At 34.1% G+C, this 20,119-nt stretch overlaps 3 protein-coding genes across 8 annotated transcripts; 2 read left to right on the top strand and 1 right to left on the bottom strand.

Moving 5' to 3' along the window:
- The first annotated feature begins 8,448 nt into the window (after nt 1-8,448).
- On the top strand, nt 8,449-11,331 carry LOC102622115 (WUSCHEL-related homeobox 9-like). 5 transcript variants are annotated; one of them, XM_052435116.1, is made up of 6 exons: nt 8,449-8,739; nt 8,930-9,012; nt 9,117-9,211; nt 9,425-10,186; nt 10,575-10,798; nt 11,105-11,331. In XM_052435116.1, exons 3-6 carry the CDS (start codon nt 9,130-9,132, stop codon nt 11,108-11,110), a joined length of 1,074 nt encoding a protein of 357 aa, XP_052291076.1. In that variant the 5' UTR covers nt 8,449-8,739; nt 8,930-9,012; nt 9,117-9,129; the 3' UTR covers nt 11,111-11,331. The 5 variants fall into 5 exon arrangements, with proteins under 5 accessions (XP_052291076.1, XP_052291077.1, XP_052291074.1 ...); XM_052435117.1 differs by having other exon boundaries at nt 9,117-9,278; XM_052435115.1 differs by having other exon boundaries at nt 8,451-8,739; nt 9,117-9,238.
- A 2,925-nt stretch (nt 11,332-14,256) lies between these two features.
- On the top strand, nt 14,257-16,682 carry LOC102626353 (ras-related protein RABA1f). Its single transcript, XM_006467636.4, has 2 exons — nt 14,257-14,709; nt 15,900-16,682. The coding sequence occupies exons 1-2, from the start codon at nt 14,489-14,491 to the stop codon at nt 16,330-16,332; spliced, it is 654 nt and encodes a 217-aa protein (XP_006467699.1). The 5' UTR covers nt 14,257-14,488; the 3' UTR covers nt 16,333-16,682.
- A 351-nt stretch (nt 16,683-17,033) lies between these two features.
- On the bottom strand, nt 17,034-19,769 carry LOC102626648 (hypothetical protein). Of its 2 annotated transcripts, none has more exons than XM_025095325.2 (2): nt 19,285-19,769; nt 17,034-18,027 (listed from the first exon to the last, which is right to left on the bottom strand). In XM_025095325.2, exon 1 carries the CDS (start codon nt 19,648-19,650, stop codon nt 19,297-19,299), a length of 354 nt encoding a protein of 117 aa, XP_024951093.1. In that variant the 5' UTR covers nt 19,651-19,769; the 3' UTR covers nt 17,034-18,027; nt 19,285-19,296. The 2 variants fall into 2 exon arrangements, with proteins under 2 accessions (XP_024951093.1, XP_006467701.1); XM_006467638.4 differs by lacking the exon at nt 17,034-18,027 and adding an exon at nt 18,073-18,425.
- Nucleotides 19,770-20,119: the final 350 nt, after the last annotated feature.

Below are 20,119 nucleotides of genomic sequence, written 5' to 3'. Positions count from 1 at the left end.
ACAACTAATATACAAAAAGTCTAACTATGAAGACACTTCATTAAAGTTATTTGATAAACGATTTTGACCGTATCAAATTATTCCCAGTGGCAGTATGGCACCTGAAATATTGCAATTAAGTTGAATAGTTAATGAATTTCTAACGTCAATTCTCAATTTGACGGGCTTGACATGTCTTTTCTTTTCTTATATATGTTCGATTATGTATGTATACAAAAGGATACAATTTGAATGAAATGAGCCTGTCCCCTTCAATCATTGCTTTTCAAGGAACACTAACTTAAAACAATAATATTCACAATTTGTTCGTACTTGTGGTGCTGGGACAAAAATTTCTAGCATCTGTTCCCCTTGCCGGGGCATGCGCACAATTTATATTCTAAATTGACTTCGGTAAAATTCTAGTAAAGTCATTATCTTGTCCAATACATTTAAAAACATGTTGTTGGGCATCATCTCTCAAAGTTTCTGGAAAGGACTTGATGGGGAGGGAGAGGAGAGAGTACAACTTGACCGTTGGAGGCATCACTAGCGGTGGTCGACCACGTACGACACTCTGATGGTTAGTATATGGTAGAGAGGAAGTTGGGTTTTACAGAAACCACAACTAAGAGTGAAGAAGAGTTGAAAAAAATGAAGAGAGACATCCTTTGTGATGAGATGAACTTAATTTATATAGTGAAGTCCCTGTGAAAGTGTCTTTGATCCTTTTGAATACATGATGAATCACGGTTAGTTGCGGAGCTTTTTAGTAGATTTAGGGTGAAATTCAAATATCTCAAGTTCTTCCTAAGTGGGTTTGACATGTGACACTCTCATATGACTATTCCTTTGGAGTTGTCTTACACTGTACATGGGTATGTTGGAGGGTGGCCTCCCTATACAGCCCTCGGCAATGACTATGTGTAAGGTCCTTTTAGTGGAGTTGAACTGGCTTAATAGGGGATCTTCGGTCTTCTTGCTGACATGACCAAATATTTGTGAAAGCCCTATTACTGTGTTGCTGTGGTCCTCATATGACATTTGGCCAAGCTTAGGAACCAAATAAAAGACATCCTTAGACTTTTTCAAATATTAAGGTGGCTCACACATTCTCTCACCTCATTTTTTTAATAATTCCAGTAACCTCTGAACTCTCTTTTTAAGCTTATTAAGAATTTTTTAACCAAAACTCTTCATTGTAAATGTGTCACCCTTTATTTATCAGATCAAAGTTTACCACCAACATATGTATTTATAATAATCTGATAATAATAATGTTTAAGGTCCAAACGTTTTTTTAATAGGCTTGACATTCCCAATTAATCTATAGATCCTAAGCTATCTTTATATATAGTAACTAGTAAGCATATTTGACATTCCCAGCTTTCTACTTCCCGATACCATATTTATGTAGTCTCTGGAGCTATGATTTTGTTTTCTTTTAAAATATTTCATAAAATCATTTAACATATAGTTAATTAGTAATGGAACTGATATTAAAGGAGTTTTAACACTTTTTCAGCTTATTGTACTCCACAATTTCCTATGAGGATGTATCCATGATTCGCGGACTAAGTTAATCCATAGTTTAATAATGAATTTCTTATATTTAATTTGTGAAGATATCTCCTACTAATATGATTTTTTTTTTAAATTTTTTGGGCCATGACGATGGCTGTGATTATGTAAAAAACAATGGGAACTATATGTTTCCCAACAATACTCAATCATATGATCCCCAGTTCTTGAAATCAATTTGATAGGGTTTGAAAATCTTGAATGCGTTTACAGCCAATGGGTGCCATAAAATAAAAAACCAAACAACATTCAAATGCTAAAGCCCTGTCATTCTTACAAACTTTTCTCTCGATTTTCAGTGCCAAATAAAAGATATAAAATGGAAATACGTTTTGGTCTTCAAAATTTCAACAATATTGCAATATAATATTATAGTTGCATGTGAGCCTAAATTAAAGCATTTAATCTTAGCATGTTGTGTATTTACTACAAGCACGTTTGCATTTAGTGACTGCTGTTTAGCGCATTTCTAGCTATGCCATACACACATACCCATTTCAAGTGTCCTTCGTTAATTACAACATTTATTGAAATCATGTGCAACTCGCACTACTTAAAAGCAAAAGGTTGGGGGGAAGCACTTTCGCAAGGCTTTTGGCTTTCTAGCAAGAGTGGAGAAGCCATCATGTCTCCAATGATGGATGTCATACTCTTAATCTATTCACATAAAACATAAAACGACTATATATATCAACATTTTTTTTAAGGAATGATCCTGATGTCAAATAGTCACGAGGAGATATATAAAAATTTGAAAGATAAAAAGAAAATTTTAAAAGGAATTTAGATCTATTACAAATAGATGTAGGTAATTTTAAAATTTTAGAACTAATTAATTAATCAACTTAATTAATTAAATTCCTTAACATAGAGAAGCATGAGAAAATCTCTTATATAATTAACCTGATTATATTAAGCACAAAATAAGTGATATTAATTTTTTGAAAATATTGTTCATGACATTGTTTATAGTACTGGTCACAATTCTTGTTTACAACACTATTCGTGATAATGTTCGTATGCATAAAAAATATTAATTTTCTAAAACACAATAAATTACATAAATTAAATGACACGGAGATTTTTATGTGGTTCGAATTAATCAATTCTACACCCATAAAACCACACCCAGGTGAAAAGCAATTCACTAAGTTGAGATGTTACAACCTATGAATTTACCAAATTTAAGACTCTCACTTATAGTTTATCACCATACAACTTACTCAACCTTAAACTGAATCTACTTCTCTTGAATAATTGCTGCCTCTCTTGATCCACGATCCTCAAGGCACTTCACAAAGTGATCAATAGTAATTTTTCAATTCTTTAATGTCTAGTGATCTAAGATCCACATAGACTCTCCACATAAATGAAAAGAAATAGTTTCATTTAAAGACTTTGAATAAAGAAGATAAGAAAATCAATCAACACAACATTATGTGTCAAATCTGGATTCTCTATGAAGAAGGTTGCGTCTTCTTGAATCTGGAAACGACTCATAAAGTCGTTGATGAATTCAAGAGCCTCGGACCTTATGACACGGTCAGGTTCAGCAAAGGGGGAATTCGAGTATCCCTCTCCCTTGTTCTCAGTTACTCATCAAATGGCACTCAGTTCATATCTTTAAGTTTGATCATTGACAAGGTTCAAAGAAAGGGTGGGCCAGCTTGACAAGCTACCCTTCTTCTTGATCTGAGGTGCGAAGAGAAACATCTCTTTTTTATGACTTCCACTTTTCAATCCCGGCCCGGAAAAGTGACCGACCAGGGCCTATTGACGTGTGAGTCGCCTGCATGCTTATACCCCACCCCAAAGAGGGTCATTTGCGCTCTATCACTGATCAGACTTTCCGTCTCTTACTTAGCACGGTGTTATTGGCTTTCTCTCTCTAGGTGAAGTACAAATTCTTTTCATTTTTTGGAGAGAGGCTCTATGAAAGAAGAGAATACGGAGCAACCTTCACTTGAGACGGGGCTTCCTTACCTTAGAGTGGATAGAAAGGCCTTTTTTTTCTTTTCTCAAGAGGTGATTTCGAGAATCAACCAACCGACAAATTCGTAGCCCAGGTGAATTTTGCTTCTCTACTTTATGCTCTGTATTGTGTTGGTTCAATTGAGAAATACCTCTCTTTATATAGGCACTAGGGTTTCACAAAAATCACAAGTCTTAAAAGACTTGAATTCTTTCTAAATAAAAGTTTATTTCCTCTTATAATTCCTATGAATTTGAATAGAAATAAATATGATATTTTTGCCTTACTTGTCTCCTAAGAAGTATTTAGAGCATTTAATAAACTTTCTGTTTGAACTAACTTCTTACTCTAAATAAATCTTACACGCCTATTATAAAATCCCGTTATTAATTGACTTACTAAATTAGACATTTTATTAAATTAAGAAATAAATATTCCTAATAAATTAGAATTACACTAAATTAGAGAATTAAACCCTATTACAAGATATTCAATAAATAAAATTATAATTTAACTAAACTTGCCATAAGATGCCAACTATATAAATAATGGAATTAACAAAGATAAAAAAATTGAAATTAATGAAAATGATGGTTTTGATTCTGAATATTATTAAGCATCAATTTATGAATATCAGCCTATAAGTTTAACCACATATTTGTTGGAGTGTCAGCTACTAAGTTTCCGATAGATGTGAGAGGCATAGAAATTTATATCTGCGTACTTTATATGGTTTGTGAAATTATTGGAGCTGAAGATGGTGGGAATTAAAATTAGTTAAAGATAATGATTAAGGAAATTATACAATATTTGAAATATCCAAGTAACGTAATACTGATGATCCGAGTGATGGACCAAAAATTTTTGGTATGTGGCAATAATAAATATATATGAAGGAAAATGAAATGTGATAGTGACTGGAGTAAATACGAATCAATTTTGTTCCAGACAAATTGGTAGGAACAGAAAAGAAAAGATGGTTAAGATAGGAAAAATGACATAAAAATAGTAAAAAGTGAATAAATATTTACGTAAAGCAACAGAGTAACAGAAGATCCATCAGTATTGCAGTTTGCAGAGACTTTCTTTAAGTGGATGATGATGAAGCTGAGGCTGAGGCTGAGGCTGAGGCTGAGGCGAGAGGGTATGGTTTCACTGAGGTCACCATAAATTAACTAGCGTACAATACACACGTTTGCAGCCAAAACTACACAGTAAACACACACAAGTAGACAACACAACACAAGTCCACTTCAGTTCTCACAAGACTTTCACTTTGTGATGAGATCGTTTTCCGCACTTCCTGTCTGTCTCCCCCAGGGAAAGAGAAAGCGAAAGCGAGCTTTTATTTAATGGCTTTGCTTATAAAGAGGCTATGGTCCCATGTTTCTCGTGTCAGACTTGGCTGCAACAGTGAGGCCTTTTTGGCTATGGTAAGCATCTGTAATCTCTATGTATAGCTGTATTGTTGTCATGAACGTACAGAAGTCAAATATTGAATTCGAAATTAATTAAATTTGAATATATAAAGCATGTATTAATTTTTCTTAAATTTTAGCAATTCAACATAATCGTTTTACAACAAAATTTGTAAAAATTTATTAGTACTAAGGACAAACATCAATAGAGACTCTTTGCGGGAAGTGTGATTTAAGAGATGAGTCAAGTAAATTAGATGAAAATTGAAGATTGAGTTTCATGTAACAGTATCAAATATGTAGTAACACTCCGCCTTTGGTAAAGTGGTAGGGCCGCTGCCCTCACAAAATAATTGTGTGAAGACAATCTTCTTATTCTCGAAATTAGAGAAGAGTAGAGACATTTTTGAATATTTAAGAGGATAAAAGTATGGGCTTTAATCACATGAATTGTTTGATTATAAATATATCAATAAATAATCTCATATAACATGAGTTGTAATCTGAGCATGAGTTTCATGTAATTAAAAAAAAAAATTAGTAGACACACATGAGAGTTTAAACTAATAAATAAGAATCCCAACATTAATTATTATTAAAGGCAACTAAATTTGGTGCGAGCAGAATTCATAATTCCATATTCTAAATTTATTGCTCAAATTAACCTCAAGAGATTTTATCAATTAATTAAACAACTAAAAAACGCTACTTCACACACACACACACACACAAATCATTTTTAGTGAATTTCTTTTTGAAAAATCATACGTGATTCACAGTACAAATTAGATTTGAAAGCTGTACAAGATTTAAATAAGGAAAAAGTGTCAGATCAATTGTTAATTAAAATAAGTGTTAATTTAATTATATTGTAGCTTGAATAAGTATTCACCATTATCAACATTCTGAAACCATCTGCATTGAAGATCATAAAGTTCTGGATTTGAAAAAATGGAGGGATAGATGAGATGTCACGCACTCAAGTCTATTATGAAGTTTGCATGTCGGAATGGAACCGACACCACATAGACCAAACATTTACTCCTTTCCTTTCTTTAGCTCTTTAATTTCTTTCTCTCCTTTTCAATTTGCATGGGGAAGATCGAGAGAGATAAAGACTTGTTTGTTTTATTTTATTGCCTTGATCTTTGTTGCTTTGCTTGTGTCATTTTAATTCCCCCTAGTCCAGCGGTCCCTCTGCCAAACTAAAAACTAAACAAACAATCCTTCTGTATTTCCCTGACTCCGGATCTCAAATTGGAGCAAAATTTTGTAATCGCGATAAACAGCAGACATAAGGTAATCAAATCTCCGAGATGCAATGATTTCAAAGGGTGCACTTTCAAATACAATAGAAAAAACATACAGAGGATAAAAATGAACTTTTCACATATAAATTGATACTCTGAAACCTTTGTGGATCAAAACCAGCTGATTTATCAGTTTAAATGTAATTTTATCCTTTAATGTTGTGTTTCTTTTTGTGATTATATTTAACACGGGATGAAATTGAGTAATAAAGATCTGAGAGTGACTAAAGTGGTAAAAACAAGTTCTAAGAGAGACTAAAGAGTTACTCTCACTAATAATTGTTTGTGTGTTTTAAAATATAAATTAAAAATTACAACAATTATCTAGCATATCAATTGAAAAAGAGAAATGTGGGAGCTAATTTAGAAAAACGAACATCACGGTAGGATTTGAATTTAGGACGGCTAACTAAAAAGTACCAACCTCCATACCACAACCCCACAACCTATGATCTGCAATTAACTTGACTTTTAATGATGGAACCCATGTTTTTAGTGGATAAGCTATCCTATCATATTCACACGCCTAGCTTTCTTTGTACATTCATTTAGTTTGTACGATTTATCACATGGGTGAAATTGTTAAATGCTAATACAAGAGTGATTCCTAGTTTAATATATAGGTACTGTACTGATAATGGATAAAGCTGTGCTATATATATATATGTATACATGCAATTTGATTCTTTCATAGCTTCCAGTATATATATGGTAGCAATGCAGTGAGGTAGGGTGGCTCGATCGAGGAATCTATGCAACAAGGATAATTGAATTAATTAGTCCAAGTGATGAATGAACAAAAATCATGAGATATAGCAGCCCGAGTTTAAGTAAAGCAATTGCATCATGCTTCACCTTATTTGGGCTTGTTTAAACGTTTGCTCACTTAATTTCCTGTTGTGTTTGTGTCTCAACCAACGTAGATGTTTGCGCATTACTTCCAATTTGATAACCAAAGTTGACTGTAACTCGGTAAGGGGTGCACTGGGTAACCGTTTAAAATGTGTGTGTGTGTGTCTTTTTAAAAAATTATGTGGGCTAATTTATCCTTTAATCTTTAGGATTTAGGTCAATCATCTAGTTAATCTATGTATTTTATAAAAGTACTTAATACGTTTATATTGTTACTTTCATAGTTATTGAATCTAATTTTTCAAGGGTAAAATAATATTTTGGTCTAATATAGTTTAAAATTCAAACGAATACCACATGCAACATGTAAAAATTAAGTAGAAAACAATTAAATGGGTTTTAATAGAAAAATATATGATAAAAATAATTTTATAATTAGCTCAAATCATAGGGAGTAGGAGAGCAATATTGTAACAAGAATTAGGTTTTCCCAAGTATCTTAAAACGTTAAGTAGGCAATGGACACAAATATACAGTTTGGATCTATATATGCACATATAATTAGTATGAAAATTCTACAAATTAAAAGAAGCTTTAAATTTAAAATGTCGAACAATATATAGAAATAGCTAAGATCCACATTCACCATCGTTGTGGCAACGGTAACACAATATGTGACGCCGCTAATATTACTTGTATTATTCTTTTCGTGGAGCTTTCTTTTTTAAAATTTTTATAACAGGCATACTTTTCTTTAAGAAAGCGTATTTTAATAATTACTTATTGTGCAAGTATATATGCAAGATTCAATTAATCGTAGAGAAAAATGTTACTGGCCAAAATTAAGTAACTACTTGAAAGAAGCCAGAGATATGCTTCTATGATAATATTCGCAAAATAATATTATTAATAAATGGATGTCATAAATAGAGGCCCTCGAGTCAATTCAAACACACAAAATTTTCATTTTTTTCCTTCTTTTGACACTTCGAAACACAAAACATTACTTTGCCCAAAATAATCCAGAAGTCGCAATTACTATCCCCCACCACCAATTTCCAATCAAACCCTAGCGACATGTATTTCTTGACTTTCAAACAAAATTAACTCACTCACGACTCACCCCATATTTATTTCTGCAACAACCTCTTCCCATTAGAATAATCCCACAATTATATCAACCTCATTCATCCTCGCTCGCCATTAATACACTGCAAGGCAAAACCAAACCGAGCAAGAGAAGAATCCTCTCCATAGAAAACTGGAACTAAAAGTAATATATATATATATATATATATATATATATATATATATATATATATATATAGAGAGAGAGAGAGAGAGAGAGAGAGAGAGAGAGAGAGAGAGAAATTGATCAGAACAGCCCATTTCTATAAAGCTTACAGAACCCCACCCTCTCTCCTCTCCACTAACACCACTTTGGAGTTACAAAAACTAGTCTTTTATCTTTTGCATTAAGAGCTCTTCTCTGTCAACCCTGATGAAGATTCTATTTAAGCACAAGCACGTATTCTTTTCATCCTTTTCTTTGCTTCTCGTCCGGGGGAATTAGCCAGAGCTTGTACTTTTGAGTAGAATTGAAGTATTTCAGTTTTAATGCTAAATTGTAAGCATAGGGATGGGACTGTATTTTCCATCTTCCCGTTTTTATTTTATTTATTTATTTTGCTTTCCTTGTTTATCTTTCCACAGAGGATTCCTGTTGTAGGTTTCTTTTTTCTGTGTTTTATATTTAGTTTGTAAAATGATTTTTTAATTCATTTTTTAATTTGTTTATTTAAAAAATATGAACGCAGGGGTAGGTGAGGAGGCTATAAGAAGAGATGTTATGTCAGCATAGAGGATTACACAATACCAAAAACTAGAGCAAAGCAAAAGGGTTCCTTTGTTGTTGTTTTCTCTTTGGTTAATTATTGGTTACTTGAATATCTAGCTTAGATTTTTGGCTTGCATCATCATCATCATCATGGCTTCATCAAACAGAAACTGGCCTAGCATGTTCAAATCCAAGCCCTACAACACTCACCACCACCAATGGCAGCAGCGTGACGTCAACTCATCATCTCTCATGTCTAATGGTAACCACAGACCCTCTTACACCACAGGTGATCATATGTACATTTGCAGTTTCAGAACCGACTAACAGTTAATCACGCTCTTCAAATTATTCTTTTTGTAATTAATTACTATCCTTATAAATATAAACACACACTCACTCACTCACTCACTCTTGTTCTTGTCAATTTTCTTTTTCCCCTCCCAATGATCCGGCGGTCTTAATTTTGCAACAGTTCCCGGATGTGAAGAACGCAGCCCAGAGCCAAAGCCGAGGTGGAACCCAAAACCTGAGCAAATTCGCATACTGGAATCAATTTTCAACTCTGGCATGGTGAATCCTCCAAGGGACGAGATAAGAAGAATCAGGGCTCAATTGCAAGAGTATGGGCAAGTTGGTGACGCCAACGTCTTTTACTGGTTCCAAAACAGAAAATCAAGAAGCAAACACAAGCTCCGCCACATCCAAAACTCAAAGCAACAACAATCCCAGCAAACCAATCAAATGATCACTTCCGTTGCCACTACCATAACCGCTCCTTCCTCTTCTTCTTCCTCATCCGAGAAATCTTCACCCACTACAGGATCTATCAAGAGACTCTCTTTGAGTTCTCCAAATGTTATCGATGTGTCCAATTCTCCTACAGGGTCGGTCAACCAAACCTGCTTTCAGACTCATAACGAGTTCTTGACCGAACCCTTTTTCTTACCGATTCAACAGACCGGAGAAGGAGGACAAGGATTTGGCTTCTCGGAGCTCCCCAATGTTGTTCAGGTTAATCAACAGCAGCTAATTGGGCCATGCACTAGTCTTTTACTCAGTGAAATAATGAACCATGGAGCTACAAAGAAAGAACAAGAAGACACAATATGGAAGATTCAACCACAGCAGCTTAGTAATTACGCTGCCACTACTGTTCCTAGTATTCTCAGTATTGCTCCTCCTCCACTTCCCACAACAACTGTTACTGTTCCATCTACTATCAATCCAATTCAAGGTATGAATTTTAAATCTACTACTTCACAAAACCAAACCCTTTTAAGTTATAACATATGTAGTATTTATTCAAATAAATACAAAGTTAGGGCAACGGGTATACTATATATTTGTCCTTGTTAATAATAATACATGATCTACAAGTATGGTCACTGACAATTCATGGATGTGATTGATGTTGATGTATCAAATTTTTTGTTTGTCACATCCACATATGAGTAATTATGAGGGTATGTCTTATCTTTTTTGGACCCACAAATTGCGATCATTTGTCTAGATGGACGTATGCATGGCTGGTCTTCTGATAGACTAGTGAGTGAGTTTGGGTCTGTGTCTTTGCTTAATTATATCACACACACATAAAATGAAGAAGTTAAATTGTTTTGTAGGGGCTGGTGTTGAGGAATCAGATCCAGTCGTGGGCCACGGTGGTGCGGCAAGATCAACGGTGTTTATCAATGATGTAGCCTTTGAGGTAGTTGCCGGGCCCTTCAATGTTCGTGAGGCTTTTGGTGAAGATGCTGTCTTGATTAACTCCTCTGGTCAGCCTGTTCTTACCAATGAGTGGGGTGTCACCCTTCAGTCTCTCAATCATGGCGCATTTTACTATCTGGTGCGCACGTTTAGCCCTTCTTCATTCGTAAATGTATCAATTTAAACCCTTCAACTTATTGGTTAATCTCTATTTATTATATATATGCATATTTAATATTGAAAACTATACGTGGTTGAAAGTTTCGACTTATTGGTTAACATGGAATCATTTAGATGTTGTCATCGAAATTGTAGTTTTGTTGCCAATTGTTGACTTTGAATGTGCACATTAATAATGCTCTTAATTACTTGTTGTATATGAACTGTAAAGGTTTTGGTTACTAATTTAGTAGATTGTTAATGCTTAACTTTTCTTGGGTTGCAGATTTAGTTGCATGGAAGCTTTGAAAGTTTGGAAGCTGAGAAGACTAGGGGTCTTGTGCTTGTCTTGCTTTCATTCTCTACTTTCTTTCTCTTAGGGTTTGCATTAGACTTTTTAGACTTTCAGCTAATGATCAGTACTACTCTATGTTATGGGTTCTTTTGAAAACTCGTGGACGAATGTACTTTCTTTCTTGTTAAAGCCATATATATTACATATCCTTCATTGTACTCTTGCTTTACCATATGCGCGATAACGATAAAGGTTCGATAATTGATAATCCACAATGATATAAGAAGTGATTTAATTGGAATACATGTGTATGATTGAAGTAATCAGTAATTAGTAATTACTGTTTCCGGCCGGTTAGTGTGTGAACTCACATGCAACTGAGGTAATATCATTCTCTTAAATTCTGCCAGGTTCAATATTGCTTGCTTGTATTTGAAGAAACTAGTTGATTTTAAACGTTTATTTTCTTCTCAACTTTCACTTGAAGCAGCCACCTCATGCCCTCAAGAAATCGAGGGGCTACTCTTTACCTATGGCTAAGGGTAAAATTGACCGTTTTGAAGTCTCTCGAATGTGCAAATTGATTAGCTTTTTCCGATATGATAAATCAAAATAACACATGTAAAATTGAACCCGAAACTAGGGTTTCATTTAGGGTACATCCACAATGATACAAGGTTTTATATATTAATTTTTGTTCATCTACAAATGTAACTTGGGGTTTCCTAAAAGTTTAAAAACCCATTCATTACACGTGTTACGAATCCGAAATCAGACCAGAAGTAGAGTGTTAGAAATGTATTTCGCAAACAAAAAGCAATGGTTAAACTTGATGTTGATCTGCTTTCGGAAAACAATTAATAAAAAAACTTGATTTTGACCTGCGAATTAATGATGGGAGCGCACAAAAAAAATCATTTATAGCGACTTTAAAAGTAAAAAGAGGCCACGTCGGCCTTGACCGAAGTAGTGGGCTGCTGTTTGTGAGAGCAGTGGTTTTAGCCCCTACAAAAATATTATGGGGTTAAATATTTTTTATATTTAAAAATTTTTCTCTTTTATGAAATGTAAGTAGAGTATGGACATCCTCTTTTGTGAGGGGTTATTTGTCTGGGTATGTACTTCATAGAATTTAATGTAATAATATAAGTCTCAATCATGTATATCTGATTGTAAATATCAGTGTAATATCTCTGCTACAATATCAGTTGTTGTAAATATCTGTGTAATACAGTAATATGATGATTAATCAGTATTAACAAAAAAAAAAAAAGTAAAAAGAGGATTTAATTTGCTGCCTCGGTCCAATTTGGTTCAGTGATGCAGATTTTTGACGTGCAAAATAATGAGAACAGTATTATACTGTGGAGTTGGATTTGACAAAGCGATTCAGAAACATGATACATGCCTGCAAAAATTCCCCTCTCTACGTACGTCAATCACTCTTAAAAAAAGCACTGTCTTTTGCATGAACCATCACGTATGCTAATCATGGCAATTGTTGAATAAATGGTTCGAGAAGAATCGATGTTGAATAATTCATAAATGGGAAAACCAAAGTGCATGTATACACACACACATATACTTGATTGATAAATTAAACCAGTGGCTTTTTGATCTAGCGTTCTGAGTTTGCGTAGCATGTGCATACTGGTGCATTTTCATCTCTTGAGGGGATTTGATAATTCCAACAGCCAATGTGATGTGATTGTTTTACTCCCTCTTCATCTGGGCTTCATCACCAGTCACTTCATCCATTATTTGAAATTTTGAATACCGCTGCATGTGCTTGGAAGCACTTTAAGACTATATCACTCAAACATTAAGCTGGCATTCAATAACTTTTTATTGTAAACATTTATTTCATTTAACTTCTCTCAATGTCTCAAAAGTTACCCCAAAGAATTTTACCTCAAACAACATGGTATTTATTTATTAGTAAATACTGAAAATGTGAAATATATAGTTACTAATTTTAACAAATTGCGTATATTCATCTTCTAAGAAAAAAACATTTGGGTGATCTTGATAATTCTTTTTTACTAAAATTTTAACTTGCGACATTTATAAAAGGCTATACATATAGTTATAAAAAATTGAAGACTTTCTCTGGACTTGTATGAGTATGTTTGATGAATACCTCCTTTATGTAGTTGCCAAAACATAGGGACGAGATCAAGCTTGATTATAATAAATAAAATCGAATATTTCTTATTTCACAGAATGAAATATAAACAAGGGATATATAACCCTAAAAATTTTTCTTTCCAGCTTAGAGATTTTTTTTTTTTTTTTTTTTTCAAGAAACCTTATGAGTACCGCCAGTAGAAACCTTAAAATCCAAGTTCACGCAAGCATGGTTGAAACAATATTTGGATTATAAGCAGTTGGCCCATTTAATGTTGGGCTTGTTAAAATTTACATGGACTGGCCTGTTAAACGACGTTAATTTGGCCCGTCCTGCATTTTCTCGATGATGAATTTATAATTTACGCAAGTTAAAAAAAGATTAAAAAAATAATTTTATATACTTTATTTGTTTTTAATTTTATCAAAAAAAGATCAATTTTAATTACTTAACATGTTGCATCCTCATAATTCTATGGTGACTTGATATTTCATTGGTTAAAAATTGAAAATGTCTTATGAATTTATTTATTAACTCAACCGAAATTTACAATGAAAAATTATTGTAGAAGCCCACAATATACATACATATAATATAAGAAAACTATAATCCTCCATTTATCAACAATAATATGCGGAGATTACTATCTAAATTAATTCTTATAACAATATAAGAAAATTAGAATCCTCCGTCTTAAAGTTAAGAAGAAAAGGTGTTGGTCAACTCAACGAAAGAATTGTGAGTGAAAATATCATATGAATTGAAAATGCAATTGTGGTAATTTTTCTAATATATGGTAATTAAATTTTCTCCATCACATTGGAGCAGACCAAAATAGATGCCCCACAAAATCTAAAAAATCCTTGGAAAATTTTACGCAATCAGAGCCACGGATCCACCCACAAAATACAAATTTATTTTATTTTGTCAAAATAAAGAAAAGAAATTATAACCAAAATAACAAAAAGAAAGTTAGCAAATAACAAATGTTGATGACAAACAAACGTTGTAGGTATTCGTTAAGCCGAAAAAAACCCCTCGTTTCAATTTACAAAGTAGAAACAAAGAAAACAAACGAAACAAAAACGTGCTCGTTTGACACTAAAAACTATTAAATCCCAAAACCCGCTCGTGTTTTACGTTTTTTGTAGAAGCATTTATTAAAATCTCTTTCGCGTCAGATGATCTGCTAATCCCAAAAAAATTAATTAAGGAATATACAAATACATAAGAGAACAAAAAGAGAAATGGGTGCGTACAGAGCGGACGATGACTATGATTATTTGTTCAAGGTGGTTTTGATCGGCGACTCCGGCGTCGGAAAATCGAACCTTTTGTCCAGGTTCACACGCAACGAGTTTAGCCTCGAATCAAAGTCCACCATTGGCGTCGAGTTTGCTACTCGGAGTATCCGTTGTGATGATAAGATCGTCAAGGCTCAGATTTGGGATACCGCCGGCCAAGAAAGGTTTTCTTTTGTGGATTTATTTTATTTAATTTGTTCGTCGTTCGTTTTGGATCTGGGATTTTTCTGTTTCTTGATTTTTGTATTGCCTTCTTATTGGATTCATTTATAGACTTATTTTTGTCAAAATTTGTGTACAAAAGTTTGCTGAAAGGCAAAAATTTTTGCACTCATTTCGTAGGAAATTGCTTAATGAAGTTTGTTTTCTTTTGGTATTTGTTCTGTACAAAGAGTTTAATTCTCGATGAAAAAAAGTACAGCATTTGCTCCTCATAATTCCTCTTTATCTTTATGCTCATCATTTATTATATAACCCATTCTTTTATGCCGTCAGCTCTGTTTCTCCTTATGACATTGTTACAGAAACAGAAATGAAAAGAATAAGAGGGGGCGGTGCTTTTGCATGCCAGTAGCGGTTATTGAATTCCATTAGTCGCAGGGAATCTTGTGGTTGTGATATTTTGGGCCTCTCTCGGTTTCTATTTAGGCTCTGTTTTGATATTGAGGTGTTATAGCTTAAAACTTGCAGATATTGAAAACAAAAATTTTACTTATAAAATAAAAGTTAATATTATGTAATAAGTATGAATTTTAAAGAATAATTTGGACAAAAATAGTAAATATATTATAGTTTTTTTATTGTACAAGTGGTAAATTAAATCAACTTAATTTTTAATTTACAGTAGTTAGTGTTTATCAAATATTTTAGTATTGTAACTTTTTAAGTTATAACTGCTCAATCTCGATATCGAATGAGGACAATAGTGTTCTATTTGTAACTGAGTATGCGAATGAATCAGTTACTTTAAAGAAAGTTAATAGATTCTTCATGATCCCCATTTACATGCAGCTATTAGCCCCCTTTTCCTTTTATTTTTTCTTCTTCTTTACCTTGATGTCTTAAGTAAATAGGTGTTGGAGGCCTCTTCATACAGCCGCTATTTTCTTTGTTAATCTCTTTTAAGTTCTGTTTCTTTCTTTCCTTGGTACAACTTTACTGTATTAGTTAGGATGATGTGATTACCATAAATTTAAATTTTAAAATAAAGTTTCCTAGTTTGGGAATAGCAGCCTTTTCGAAATATCTTGATCTATTGCTTGAAATTGCCTCTTGGGACTTGGATCACGATGCTCTGAAAATATTCTCTGTTTTTTTTTAAATTTTTTTGGTTATTTATATTTTTGGGCAATAGGTATCGTGCAATCACAAGTGCATACTATCGAGGGGCTGTTGGTGCTTTGCTGGTCTATGATGTCACGCGTCATGTTACATTTGAAAATGTAGAGCGATGGCTGAAGGAGCTCCGAGATCACACAGATTCAAACATTGTGATCATGCTTGTTGGTAACAAAGCAGATCTACGCCACCTGAGAGCAGTTTCCACTGAAGATGCCACAGCTTTTGCAGAACGAGAAAACACTTTTTTTATGGAAACATCTGCCCTTGAGTCCATGAATGTGGAGAATGCATTCACAGAGGTGCTGACCCAGATCTATCGTGTTGTAAGCAGGAAGGCTCTCGAAATTGGAGATGACCCAGCAGCTTTGCCCAAGGGACAGACAATCAATGTTGGAACTAAAGATGACGTATCAGCGGTAAAGAAAGTCGGATGTTGTTCAAACTAAATAATGAGGCAAGGCCGAAAGAATATTGTCTTTGACATTCTGCACGCCCTGTTCATATCCCATAAGAGGTTTGCCTGGTACATGACTAAGTATTAACCAAATTTGAACTGTTTGAACTTGTGACTTTAGGTAGTGAAGAGAAGAAATCTGTTTTCAGCCCATGATCTAGGATCTGCGACATATTTAGCTGGTTTATTTTATTTTCTTTGATGCTGTTTGAACTAGATGCTATCTTGTGCATTTACATCAATCACCCAACTGCTGTAGATTTAGCTCAACACTGTTGTCATGGGTTGTAAATTATGAAGATTGACTTTAATGCTACGAGGAGAGATAACTTTCCACTACTATGTATACTGTATACTGTTTTTCCGGTCTGTTACATCTGTTTCACATTCTAATAGAAGAGTGCCTTAGCATCCGGGAGGGAAAAAATCCTGATGCTCGTGACCATAAATGCTATCATTTTATTTCACCTATGCTTCCAATGATTTATGCATCCATGTCCAACACTAAAGCATTGCCGTTCTCTAAGTCTTTCTGCATTGAAGGCAAAATTGCTTTTGCGATTTATCACTAGAGTTTGACGTTTCAAGCTTCAATCTGTCATGGATGAATTACCCTCCTAATGAGAGTTTGTATGTATCTATCAATTTGAGTGTGCGTTTCAAAATTTCATTTTTTTTTTCTTTTTAAGAAAGTGAAGTAACTGCATAATTAGCAAACTTTGATAAACAAAGAAATAAGATAGAAAACTCATATTTCATTAGTGGTACAACTGCTCGAAGGCTAAGAACCAACCTCTGACTCCATCTATGATATTTCCAGCGTTGTTCACTCACAAAACTTTATTACTTAATGGTAAACTATGATATACACTGTACACCAAAACCTGTTGAAGTGTCGGTCATCAGACTCTATAAGCAGTCATCACTAGAGCTGGCAAAACGGGTCATCGGGTCGTGTTCGTGTCGTGTCAGCTTCGTGTCGTGTCAAATTTAGGTCGACCCAAACCCGACCCATTTAATAATCGTGTCAAAATATTGAGACCCAAACCCGACACGGAAAAATAATCGGGTTACCCAATAACCCGTTTAATATCTATATATTAAATAAAAATTACATCAAATATTTACACACTATCATACATACATATGTACATAAATACATACATACATACATACATACATACATACATAATTTATCGATATTATAAAATATACATATCTACCAATATATTACATATTTACACTATTGAGGTTTTAATTATATATAAAATATTATATATCAATATTATAAAATATACATGTCTATTAATTTTTACACATTTACACTATTGAAGCTCTAAATGTATGTAAAATTTTATAAATAAAACATTGTGTTTATATTCACCCTTTTAAAGAATAAAAAAAAGAAAATCATCTCTAATATTTGAGTTTTAATTATAAGAATATGTAAATTATTTTAAAATAGAAAATATAATCGGGTCATTGATCGGGTAAATGGGTCAAAACTTTTAACCCAAACCCGACACGGAAAAAAATCGTGTTGACCCGGACCCGACCCATTTAATAATCGTGTTAAATTTGACGACCCATACCCATTTATTTATGTCGTGTTCGTGTCGGGTAATCGGGTCGTGTCAAATTTTGCCAGCTCTACTCAATCCTTTGGGGTTCAAACCATAATTCCATCCTGAATAACCCAAATGAGAAGCGAACACAAGAACAGGCATCAAAATGGAAGCAAAAGCCATTTGCTCAATATAAATCATTTAAACAAAATTCCAGACACTGGCAGAAATGAAGTGAAGCATCAAAGGCTGTCAATTTACAAAGTGGAAAGAAAAATGAACCAAAAAACAACAGTCAACCCAAGTAAAACACAATTACAACCCTCCAAGTCCCTTTTTTCCCTTTTTGGCTCGATGTTCTGGATCTACATCAATAGCAGCTCCACTACATCAAGGTGGTTTCAAAATGATTTTCATTTAATGCTGGGAAAAATAGTAATCAACATCAGCTGAGAGATGAAGTGATAGCCTTTTCAGGCTATACCACTTGCAGCTTTGACTGAATACTCCATCTTTGGGGCTAACAATAGAAGCAGCAGATGAAAAGAATAAATCTCAGAGATCATCCAAATTATCCAACCACGCACTAAACTTCACAAACAAAATTAAATCTGACGGGATAGATTAGATCTCAATTACATGAAGTTCAGAGGTCCATCACCAAAAGTTGGTTGGCCATAATAGACAACTGAGAGAAAAACTCCTCTAAAGCACCGCTTGGGACCGCTGCCCTGCCAGCCCGAACACCTATTAAAGATCTATTCTACAAAGCTTGAATAGGCAGCACAGCAGCCCCATACGGGCCTTGAAGTTCTTAAAATCATTTCGTTATGCCAACCAAGCATCACTAAACCTTTTATGTACTTGGAGTTGTGTGGTAGACATCAAAGGGGCATAGAACAACACCAGAAATCCGACCTACTATAAAAGTTGTGCAATTGTAATTCCCAAATGAGACTCAAAACCTTCAGCTTCAGGTAAGGAATACAAATGGAGTAAACCATATCTAAAGGGCATCGTGTTAATGTCATCTTCACAAAAATGAAAAACCTTTTCATTGACACTTGGCTGTTCAAAATGAGCTTAACCTAGCGAAGCAAATTACACTTGTAAGGAGGAAAGAGGCGAGAAGTAGTCAATTGGACTTGGAATTGACACATACCACTTCTATTTCTTTCAAACAGTCTAAAGGGCAGATTGCCAACTAAATATTTCACAAGATTTTGTGATAGCACAAATATAACAGAATCAAACAAGAGCAACCAGAAATCAACTAGAGTAACAGCAAAGACCAGAACCCAAATAATAATTCGGAAACCAAATAAAATCAGCAATTAAATAATTGGAATGGTAAATCAGAAACACAAAATCGAACTTACGCCGAGCAAGCTTCATTTTGCCTTATGTCCATCACTATCATGAGAAGCGGCATCATTTGAATCACCCTTGAAAGAGGGCAAAGGATTAGACCCCTTCACAATCCACCCAAGTGCAAAAAACGACAGACCCGCGAAAATGGCAGTACCCCACGCGTGAGAGTACCATCTACTATACTGCTTGATTGCGAACCTCCATTGCTCTCTGAGTGTTGCCGGGTCCGGGTTTGCTGCGTCCGGTGGGTTCGGGTACCGGACCTTGTGGTTAGAGAATTTGGTGCTTGTATGGCCGGATTCTGGGTTTAATTTAGAATTAGACGCAGATGACGAAAGGCTCTCTGAGGTTTTGGGCTTTTGCTGGTCGGCCATTGCGTATGAAGCTCTAGTTTACGAATCCAACTACTTCGATTTATATCTTCTTCAAAGTTTGCAGTCTGTCAAATAAACGACATCTGTCTCGCAACACTTGTTTCTTTTTTTTTTTTTTCTTTTTCTAATTCAATTTATTATAGGATTTTGAGTAGGGACAGTAATGGTACCCACAAACCTACAAATCTGCCAAAACTCGTCTGCTGTGGGTGATTTTATGGGTTACAGACGGATTTAATATTAGAAGTTGAAACTCGCACTATATTACAGTTGAGTTTGATATTAGCTAAATAAATGATGGATACCCGTATGGATATTTACCAAACTCATAATTTTTTTTAAAAATATTTTTAATGTAATTTTAATTAAAAAAATAATTAAATCTAAAAATATATAAATAAAATAAATGTAAAGTGTAAACATGTCATGTGTGATATGTGTAAGTTACAACTCATAACATAACCTAAAG

The sequence above is a fragment of the Citrus sinensis genome, chromosome 2 (assembly GCF_022201045.2).
Source record: "Citrus sinensis cultivar Valencia sweet orange chromosome 2, DVS_A1.0, whole genome shotgun sequence".
Taxonomy (NCBI): domain Eukaryota; kingdom Viridiplantae; phylum Streptophyta; class Magnoliopsida; order Sapindales; family Rutaceae; genus Citrus; species Citrus sinensis.
Note: the sequence above shows the minus strand (reverse complement) of the source record. Positions and strands in the feature narration are given on the sequence as shown.

Bases quoted from the DNA above. Each gene is read 5' to 3' on its own strand.
- LOC102622115 (XM_052435113.1), top strand. From the start codon at position 9,100: ATGGCTTCATCAAACAGAAACTGGCCTAGCATGTTCAAATCCAAGCCC. The intron at 9,239-9,424 runs GTGATCATATGT...ATTTTGCAACAG, and splicing joins CAGACCCTCTTACACCACAG to TTCCCGGATGTGAAGAACGC. The intron at 10,187-10,574 runs GTATGAATTTTA...ATTGTTTTGTAG, and splicing joins TACTATCAATCCAATTCAAG to GGGCTGGTGTTGAGGAATCA.
- LOC102626353 (XM_006467636.4), top strand. From the start codon at position 14,489: ATGGGTGCGTACAGAGCGGACGATGACTATGATTATTTGTTCAAGGTG. The intron at 14,710-15,899 runs GTTTTCTTTTGT...TTTGGGCAATAG, and splicing joins GATACCGCCGGCCAAGAAAG to GTATCGTGCAATCACAAGTG.
- LOC102626648 (XM_025095325.2), bottom strand. From the start codon at position 19,650: ATGGCCGACCAGCAAAAGCCCAAAACCTCAGAGAGCCTTTCGTCATCT.